Source organism: Trichechus manatus, unplaced genomic scaffold (assembly GCF_000243295.1).
Source record: "Trichechus manatus latirostris isolate Lorelei unplaced genomic scaffold, TriManLat1.0 scaffold00013, whole genome shotgun sequence".
Classification (NCBI taxonomy): domain Eukaryota; kingdom Metazoa; phylum Chordata; class Mammalia; order Sirenia; family Trichechidae; genus Trichechus; species Trichechus manatus.
In genome coordinates this window covers 2,136,207-2,146,387 of record NW_004443949.1, presented here as the reverse complement: position 1 = coordinate 2,146,387, position 10,181 = coordinate 2,136,207, and the positions used below count along the sequence as shown (strand labels likewise).

At 40.5% G+C, this 10,181-nt stretch overlaps 1 protein-coding gene across 3 annotated transcripts in view; it reads right to left on the bottom strand.

Moving 5' to 3' along the window:
- Positions 1 to 295: 295 nt before the first annotated feature.
- Positions 296 to 10,181, bottom strand: part of ABCC4 (ATP binding cassette subfamily C member 4 (PEL blood group)) — a 343,233-nt gene continuing 333,347 nt past the window's right edge. For all 3 annotated transcript variants that reach the window (XM_023726694.1, XM_023726693.1, XM_004371394.2), the window contains one exon: positions 296 to 501. In XM_023726694.1, the coding sequence (XP_023582462.1) occupies positions 394 to 501 (108 nt within the window). In that variant the 3' untranslated portion in view covers positions 296 to 393. The remainder of the gene's footprint in view (positions 502 to 10,181) is intronic.

The following is a 10,181-nucleotide window of genomic DNA, read 5'->3' as shown; positions in this document are numbered from 1 at the left end:
TTGCTCGAAAGTACTATGTTATTCTGGGGAAGTAAAAAAGAAAAATCTGTGACAGCTTTGATTTATACCCTACAAAATGAGCTTTGGCTCTGGAGTCTCCTAAGGCATAGAACATGGTAGGCAGCTTCTACTGGTGGCCTGCACCTCTGATTTGGATATAAGAAAAAAAGAAATAAAATATAACATTTAAATAAAAATATTAAATCATTTTGTGAGAGCCGGAAACCACTGGGTGAAGTTGGGAGAAAACCCAAATAAACTAACACCTTGTACGTGTAAATATTTGTTGCAAGAGTTAAAAAAAAAAAAAAAAAAAAAAAAAAAAAATATAGTTTATACAGTGCAAAAACTATTGGAAAATGCCATTGGAATAGATGTGACATCTTGGTAGAATCACAGTGCTGTCTCAAAAATAGTTAAGGCTGAGGGTTGTCCGTTGAAAGCGTTCATTACCACAGGGCCATTGTGAGTAATATCTGGATAATTCCTTCTGAAGTACACCTGTTTAAAAAAAAAAAAAAAAAGACAATAAAAGACACATAAAAGGCCTCCTCCTGAAGGTGATGCATTTCCATGTCCACTTCAGGTGAATCAACTCGCATCAATAGCTGAGACACAATCAAAACACAGGTATCTAGTTATTCAATGGAGAAATGAGCCCCATTAAAACCCTCAGCAGGGCTGCGTGGAACGCCAGACAACCTGTAGATCCGCCTTAGTCCTGATCAGCCTGATTCATGGATATATTTTATCACTACATTAAATTGATAAGTGAGAATCATTTTACTGACTCAAAACCCGGAGATAAATTAAAAACGGCAACAAAAAGGCTGGGAAATCTAACGTCTGAGCAAGGGTTTCTCATTTTCACACATAAAATGAGTACAATGGATTTGGATGTTAATATCAGGTTGTAATCCCTGTATTTTATAAACTATGATTGACATGCATTGAAACCCTGGCGTATATGTATGAAACATCCCAGCGTTTAATTTGTGCGGCAAAGCAGTTACAGGGCCCATAGAAATGTGATCTGCGGATAGTGGACCACAATAATGAAAGGAGAGGCAAAAGCTTTAACAATGACTCAACCAAGCAACTTCTCTAAAATGTAAGGTGATACCAAATAATAGCACATTTCTTTGCCAAGCCTTTGAGTTCTTGAATTCTACCAATTTCTAGCTCAACTAGAAGAGATGCAGGATTTCTGATAAATGCATAATCAGGACATAAAGGAAATGAAATGCTGTCAAGTCTCTCTGTTCCACAATCATAAGTTTTTAGGAGCTGTATCGTATCTCAGTTCCTTGACAGACGCACGTAACAAAACGAAATAATGTCAAGACTTGTGAGCTCTTATCTCAAAATGTGTTTGGGTGAAAAAGGACTTCAAATGTAATTTTTTCCCCCCAAAGAAGAATGTGAAAAGTTTTGAGTCTTTAAAACAGAAAATGCATCATCTGAGGCTGACACGTGTCATGAGCTGGGTCTCTCAGTTATTCCCTTCTGTATCTCTTTGATAACACCTGGCTCCAAACATATTTGTGGGTGCTGTCAACAAAGTTATCACTGGAGGTAATGAACTTCATACACAGAAAAGAAAAGTGCTGAGATACCTACCTACCCACCTACCTACATAGAAAGTGTGGCTTTCTTCTTCTCTGTTTGCTTGCATACATGTTACTCCAAAAACCTCATTACATATGAAATACTACATATTAAGATGTCATTTTGGGAGAAAAATAAGAAATTCTCCATTAATTCTTGGACTGCACTGGTATCTGAGGAATCGGAGGCTATCTCCATTACAGTGCACGCGTACAAAAACAAGACACTGTTTTGGTAATTTCATAGCATCTCTGCCCCCGCCCCCCCTTAAAGCTAGCCACATTTTATACGGCCACGTATTTATTTATGTGCTCAAAAAAGACCATTTCTTAATGAAACAGAAAACAACTAAAAAAACAAATAGAAACACATTTCACTTTCTACTGCTTGATACCAGGAAAACCAAACCAGCTGCTGTGAAGTTGATTCCGACGCATGGCAACCCCACGTGTGTCCGGGTAGAACTGTTGTTGTTGTTGTTAGGTGCCGTCAAGTCATTTCCAACTCATAGCGACCTTATGTACAACAGAACGAAACACTGCCTGGTCCTGCGCTGTGCCCACAATTGTTGATATGCTTGAGCCCACGGCTGCAGCCACTGAGTCAATGCATCTCCTTGAGGGTCTTCCTCTTTTTCGCTGACCCTCTACTTTATCAAGCATGATGACTTTCTCCAGGGACTGATCCCTCCTGACAACACGTCCAAAGTATGTAAGATGTAGTCTTGCCATCCTTCCTTCTAGGGAGCATTCTGGTTGTACTTCTTCCAAGACAGATTTGTTCATTCTTTTGACAGTCCATGGTACACTCAATATTCTTCGCCAACACCACAATTCAAAAGCGTCAATTCTTCTTCGGTCTTCCTTATTCATTGCCTAGCTTTCACACGCATATGATGTGATTGAAAATACCATGGCTTGGGTCAGGCGCATCTTAGTCTTCAAGGTGACATCTTTGCGTTTCAGTACCTCAAAGAGGTCTTTTGCAGATTTGCGTAATGCAGTGCATCTTTTGATTTCTTGACTGCTGCTTCCATGCGTGTTGAATGTGGAACCAGGTAAAACGAAATCCTTGACAACTTCAATCTTTTCTCCATTTATCATGATGTTGCCTACTGGTCTAGTTGTGAGGATTTTTGTTTTCTTTATGTTGAGGTGTAATCCATACTGAAGGCTGTGGTCTTTGATCTTCATCAGTAAGTGCTTCAAGTCCTCTTCACTTTCAGCAAGCAAGGTTGTGTCATCTGCATATCACACGTTGTTAATGAGTCTTCCTCCAATCCTGATGCCCTGTTCTTTTTCATATAGTCCAGCTTCTTGGATTATTTGTTCAGCATACACATTGAATAGGTGTGGTGAAAGGATACAACCCTGATGCACACCTTTCTTGACTTTAAACCACGCAGTATCCCCTTATTCTGTCCGAACAACTGCCTCTTGATCTATGTACAGGTTCCTTGTGAGCACAATTAAGTGTTCTGGAATTCTCAATCTTTACAATGTTACCTATAATTTGTTATGATCCACACAGTCAAATGCCTGTGCATAGTCAATGAAACATAGGTAAACATACTTCTAGTATTCTCTGCTTTCAGCCAAGATCCATCTGACATCAGCAATGATACCCCTGGTTCCACGTCCTCCTCTGAATCCAGCCTGAATTTCTGGCAGTTCCCTGCAGATGTGCTGCTGCAGCTGCTTTTGAAGGAACTTCCGCAAAATTTTACTTGTGTGCGATATTAATGATATTGTTTGATAATTTCCACATTCGGTTGGATCACCTTTCTTGGGAACAGGCATAAATATGGATCTCTTCCAGTCGGTTGGCCAGATAGCTGTCTTCCAAATTTCTTGGCATAGATGAGTGAGCACTTCCAGTGCTGCATCCGTTTGTTGAAACATCTCAATTAATATTGTGTCAATTCCTGGAGCCTTGTTTTCTGCCAATGCCATCAGCGCAGCTTGGACGTCTTCCTTCAGTACCTTTGGTTCCTGATCATATGCTACCTCTTGAAATGGTTGACCGTCTACCAACTCTTTTTGGTAAAATGACTCTGTGTATTCCTCCCATCTTCTTTTGAAGCTTCCTGCGTCATTTAATATTTTCCCCACAGAATCCTTTACTACTATAACTCGAGGCTTGAATTTTTCCCTCACTTCTTTCAGCTTGAGAAGTGCTGAGTGTGTTCTTCCCTTTTGGTTTTCTATCCCCAGCTCTTTGCATTTGTTGTTATAATACTTTACTTTCTCTTCTCGAGCCGCCTTTTGAAAATTCTGCTCAGTAATTTTACTTCATCATTTCTTCCTTTTGCTTTAGCTACTTGACGTTCAAGGGCAAGTTTCAGAGTCTCTTCTGACATCCATTTTGGTCTTTTCTTTCTTTCCTGTCTTTTTAATGACCTCTTGCTTTCTTCACATATGACGGTCCTTGATGTCATTCCACAACTTGTCTAGTCTTCGGTCGTTAGTATTCAACGTGTCAAATCTCTTCTTGAGATGCTCTCTAAATCCAGGTGGGATATACACTCAAGGTCATACTTTGGCTCTTGTGGACTTGTTCTAATTTTCTTCAGTTTCAACCTGGACTTTCAAATGAGCAATTGATGGTCTGTTCTGCAGTCGGCCCCTGGCCTTGTTCTGACTGATGATATTGAGCTTTTCCATCATCTCTTTCCACAGAAGTAGTGGATTTGATTGCTGTGTATTCTATCTGGCGAGGTCCATGTGTATAGTTACCACTTATGCTGGTGAAAAAAGGTATTTACAACGAAGAAGTCAATGGTCTTGCAAAATTCTATCATGCAATCTCTGGCATCGTTTCTGTCACCAAAGCCAAATTTCCCAACTACCGATCCTTCTTGTTTCCAACTTTTGCATTTCAATCACCAGTAATTATCAATGCATCTTGATTGCATGTTTGATCAATTTCAAGACTGCAGAAGCTGGTAAACATCTTCAATTTCTTCATCTTTGGCCTTAGTGGTTGGTGCATATATTTGAATAATAGTTGTATTAACTGGTCTTCCTTGTAGGTGTATGGATATTATCCTATCACTGACAGCGTTGTACTTCAGGATAGATTCTTGAAATGTTCTTTTTGACAATGATTGCAACGCCACTCCTCTTCAATTTGTCATTCCCTGCATAGTAGACCATATGGTTGTCCAATTCAAAATGGCCAATACCAGTCCATTTCAGCTCACTAACGCCTAGGATATCGATGTTTATGCATTCCATTTCATTTTTGACAATTTCCAATTTTCCTAGATTCATACTTCGTACATTCCATGTTCCGATTATTAATGGATGTTTGTAGCTGCTTCTTCTCATTTTGAGTCATGCCACATCAGCAAACGAAGGTCCTGAAAGCTCAACTCCATACACGTCATTTAGGTTGACTCTACTTTGAGGAGGCAGCTCTTCCCAAGTCGTCTTTTGAGTGCTTTCCAACCTGAAGGGACTATATCAGACAATGTTCCACTGCTATTCAAAAGGTTTTCACTGGCTAATTGTTTTCAGAAGTAGACTGCCGGGTCCTTCTTCCTAGTCTGTCTTAGTCTGGAAGCTCAGCTGAAACCTGTCCACCATGGGTGACCCTGCTGGTATCTGAATACCAGTGGCAAAGCTTCCAGCATCACAGCAACACGCAAGCCCTCACAGTACGACAAACTGACAGATACATGGAGGCTTGCGTGTTGCTGTGATGTAGAACTGTGCTCCACAGGGTTTTCAATGGCTGATTTTTTTGGAAGTACATCGCCAGGCCTTTCTTCTGTGGCACTGCTGACTGGGTTCAAACTGCCAACTTTTCGGTGGGTTAGTAGCCAAGCATGTAACCATCTGTGCTACCCAGACTCCATTATTGCTTGATAGCTGTCTCAAAATAAGTCAGTTCCTTTCCCTGTAAAGCTAGCCACATTTTATATGGTTGCAATGTAATTTTCTATAAAGAGAATACTGATATTAGCAATTTTTAACTAGAATGCTTAGCTTCATGACCTAAAACACTTTGTTGATAATAAGCTTCCTGTGTATAAAATTTTTAATTCGACCTTTCTTTTTCTCATCTGTTACCATGTTTTATAACACACTATGAAAACAGCAGAAGAGAGATAAAGAATCTTTTTTACAGTGCAGGTCAGGAAGGTAGCCAAGATTACGGTGCATCCTTTAGCACAGTCTGCACGTCGTAGGCTAAGCCTGGGACAGAGAAGTCCAGTCTCAGCTCTCCTGGGACTCACTGCTGATCCTGGAAAAATTACCTAACCTCTCTCCATACTGCCTGTCTCGTCTGTACAATGAGATAACAATGACTTAACTCACAGGAACTAATTAATGTCTACAAGCTGCAGGCTGAAAGCATGCTAAGTGTTGGGTGTGATTCTGAAAACTGCTCAGTAAAGTGGCCCCTCAGAACAAGTGAAGTAGCAGCATCACTGGCTTGAATGGTGAACACAAGGCACCTGGGATTCACTTTAGTGAATCTTCTGATTTTATCTTCTCAGAATACCAGAGTCATAGTTACAAATACCTGTGATTCACTGAATATGGTAACCATGGGGCAGAAAGGGGGCAGTTAGCAGAGTACCGAAGTTGGAGCCAGAAGGGTAAGACAGTATACAATACCAGGGACGTCAACACAACTTGATCAAGGCAAGGTCATGGAAGCTCCACAGACACAGCCAAACTCCCTGAAGGACGGAATTACTGGGCTGAGGGCTGTGGGGACCACGGTCTTGGGGAACATGTAGCTCAATCTGCATAATACAGGTTATAAATAAAATGTTCTACATCCTACCTTGGTGAGTAGCATTTGGGGTCTTAAAAGCTTGTGAGTGGCCATCTCCACTGGTCTCACCCTGTCTGGAGCAACGGAGAATAAAGAAAACCAAAGACACAAGGGAAAGATTAGTCCAAAGGACTAATGGACCACAGTTACCACAGCCTCCACCAGACTGAGTCCAGTACAACTGGATGGTCCCTGGCTACCACCACTGACTGCTCTGACAGGGATCACAATCGAGGGTCCAGACAGAGTTGGAGAAAAATGTAGAGCAAAATTCTAACTCACAAAGCAAAACAAACAGAAAACAGACTTACTGGTCTGACAGAGACTGGAGAAACCCCAAGAGTATGGCCCCGGGACAACCTTTTAACTCAGTACTGAAGTCACTCCTGAGGTTCACCCTTCAGCCAAAGATAAGACAGGCCCATAGAACAAAACGAGACTAAAGGGGCACACCAGCCCAGGGGCAAGGAAGAGAAGGCAGGAGGGGACAGGAAAGTTGGTAATGGGGAACCTGAGGTCAAGAAGGGGAGAATGTTGACATGTCGTGGGATTGGCAACCAATGTCACAAAACAATATGTGTATTAATTGCTTAATGAGAGACTAATTTGCCCTGTAAACCTTTATCTAAAGTACAATTTAAACAAAAAAAAAAGTTGGAGTCAGGCATTAACACTTACTAACTGGTAACTTTGAGGCCCTTTTGCCTCAGCTTCTTCATATGTCAAAAAGGGATAATAGTGCCAGCTCAGAAAAGTTGAAGCGATTAAAGGACACAGGCTGTAAAAGTCCAAGTACAGGGGCAAGCAGAATATAAGACCAATGAGTGCTGGACTTCTTGTCCTTCCTTCCTCTCCTTCTTTCAGGTTTGGTTCATAATCGTTCTCTAATGTAGGTTGGGAATCCTGGGTCATGCAAATGGTTAACATGCTCAGCTGCTAACTGGAAGGTTGGAAGCTTGAGTCCACCCAGAAGTACCTCAGAAGAAAGGCCTGGCAATCTTCCAAAAAAATCAACCATTGAAAACACTATGGAGCACAGTTCTATTCTGACTCACATGGGTCATCATGAGTTGGGGGCCGACTTGATGGCAACTGACCAACTGAATGTAGGCTGAAAGTAACTTTAGTATTGGAGCCCTAGCTCATGAACAAAGTGATCATAATGAATCAGATCTTATGAAAAGCAACAGTGCAATACAAGTTCCTCTGCACAGACAAAGGAGAGCAACTGGGCTTTTATTTACATTTTATTTATAAGGCACCACTCAGTGTATTGAATTCTGGCTCAAGACTGTCAGTTCATTCTCACTGACCTGTATGGCCCTAGTACAATCACAATAACACTCAAAGCATCAAATTCCTCATCTTTAAAGCAGGCTGATGGCGGTGACTTAACTGGCATGTGTACTGTCAAAGTTAAAGGGTACTGGAGAGGTACAGAGGACTTCATCAGGACAGTGGAATATAACAACAACAACAACAGAGCAGCTGCTGATACTGCTTACGTACAACCAAATACCTCATGGGATTTGTTTTCTTGGTTTGGAGGTTTAGGGTCATGGTTTTGCTAATGTTGTTAGCGTTTCTGTTCTACCTGCTAGTTTGTTGCATAGTGCCTGGGGTCTTAAAAGCTTAAGAGCAGCCATCTAAGGTACAACAATTGGCTATTTGCCTGGGGCAACAGAGGAAGAAAAAGAGTCAGGAAGAGAAGGAGGAAATGGAATGGGTATCTAACCGTCTCCATGAACAAACTGCCCCCTTTGCCATGAGACCAGAAGAACTGGATGGTACCCAGCTACCATTACTCAATGTTTTGACTGAAGTTTCTATAGAAGACTCCTGATCAAAAGGAAGAAAATATAAAACCAGAATTTCAAATTTTCATGGAATCCAGACTTTTGGGAACCACTTGGGCTGGATGATCCCCTGAAAATGGTGTCCTGAGGTAATCTTTAAACCTTAAACCAAAACTATCCCTTGAAGTCATCTTTAAATCAAACAATAGTTTAGCTGAATTAGTAAAGAATGTTTGCCCTAAGCTATTTTAAAGAATTATCTATACATGATCAAATGGACAACACCAACTCAACAAGTTAGATGAGAAGCTTACGGTGCAATGAGTTTATGGCAATGGTGGTGAAACAATTTGGAAAAAGATAGTGAGAATGGTGGCACAGCTTGATAATGTAACCGATGTCGATGAACTGTACGTGTAGAACTTGAATTGGTGTATGTTTTGCTGTGTAAATTTTTACCAAAAATAAAATAATAAAAAAGACAGTAGGATGATGGCATCTCTCCCCTTATTTTCTCACCCTCAACAGCAAGGATATTGAGAAAGAAAAAAATAAGGTCCATCTTCAATGAAATCAAGAACCATCTGAAACCCCAGATGGCAAAATCGCAAGAAGGGCTGCCATATGCCAACAGGATTCGATAGGGGTGTGGCAAGACAGAAAGAGGATGCCTATGGGAGCAGATCTCAGCAAACGCCGGATGGAACAGTCCTCTAACTAATGGGTGTACCTTAAGGTGCGATCAATGAGGACTGACAGAAAAACCCCATCTTTGTCTACAGCATGTACCTGGATGAGGCACTGGGAGGAGAGATTCTGAAATCAAGGAGCATTGTAACTGCCCCTCTCTGTAGGTTAGGGAGAAGTAAAGGCTAAAAGAACATACATTCTCAAAATTTCTTTCTCTCTCTTTCACTTAACTCTCTTTCTCTGGATTGTAAGGAGCTCTCCTGTTAAGCAGGGAGAATTCCCTTTAGCCTGGAAAAATGCTCTAGCCATAACTATCCTGCAAACATATGACCTGGGAAAAATTCATTTTATTCAAATGTGAGTTGTAATAATAATAATAATAAAGCAGCACAGCTTCTGAACGATATACTAAAAAAAAAGTGAGGAAAGGAACAACAAGCAGAAGAAAATATAATGTAATACATTCAATGAAAACAGCAGAACAATCAACGAGCTCACAGCAGAGATATAAGAGGTTAGCAAAACACGGCAAGACAACCAAAGACGCAACGTGAGCTGAAAAAGCTCAAAAGTAAAGTGGAAGAGACAAATGAAAATATCAAAGCAATGACAGTTCTACTGAAGGTAGCACAAAAGAGACTAGCTACCAGACTCTAGCTCCAATGAACCTTCCATGAAGATGGTACCAAGTGCACTGTTTTTCAAACTTTTTTTTATTTTCGACAATAATAAACACATTTCATTTTACACTGAGACACAGTATGTATTCATTGTCTGTATCTATGTCTGTCTATATATGAAAAGAGTTTCATGAAATAGTTACTTTTACTATGAAAGATGCATTGTTACCTTCTCTTCTATTCCATCCTGTTTCATTTCTTATAACGCGCTAGTCATGACTGAACAAACTGATTTCACAACCTCACTAATGGATCACAACCTATAGTTTGAAAAACGTTGTACTAGAGGGCAAAATTAGGCAACTAAGAGAGGAATGAAGAAAGTATTTGAAACAGGTAAGTCAAATAATAGAGTTATAAGCTTTTCAAAAGGTTAGAAGAAAAACTAATTTTGGTGGTAGAATGGAGAGGAGAAGTAGTAGTCTACTTATATATTGTCATTGTTTATAACAAAGTCAACAGATAATAGAGTATTACATATTATATGACATTTGTTGTTACAGTTAGCTGGTGTCAAGTCATGCCCCCCGCCGCCAACTCATGGTGACCTCATGAGGAATGGAACGAAATGTTGCCCAGTCCTGCACCGTCCCCGTGATTGGTTGCAAACCAGACTGTT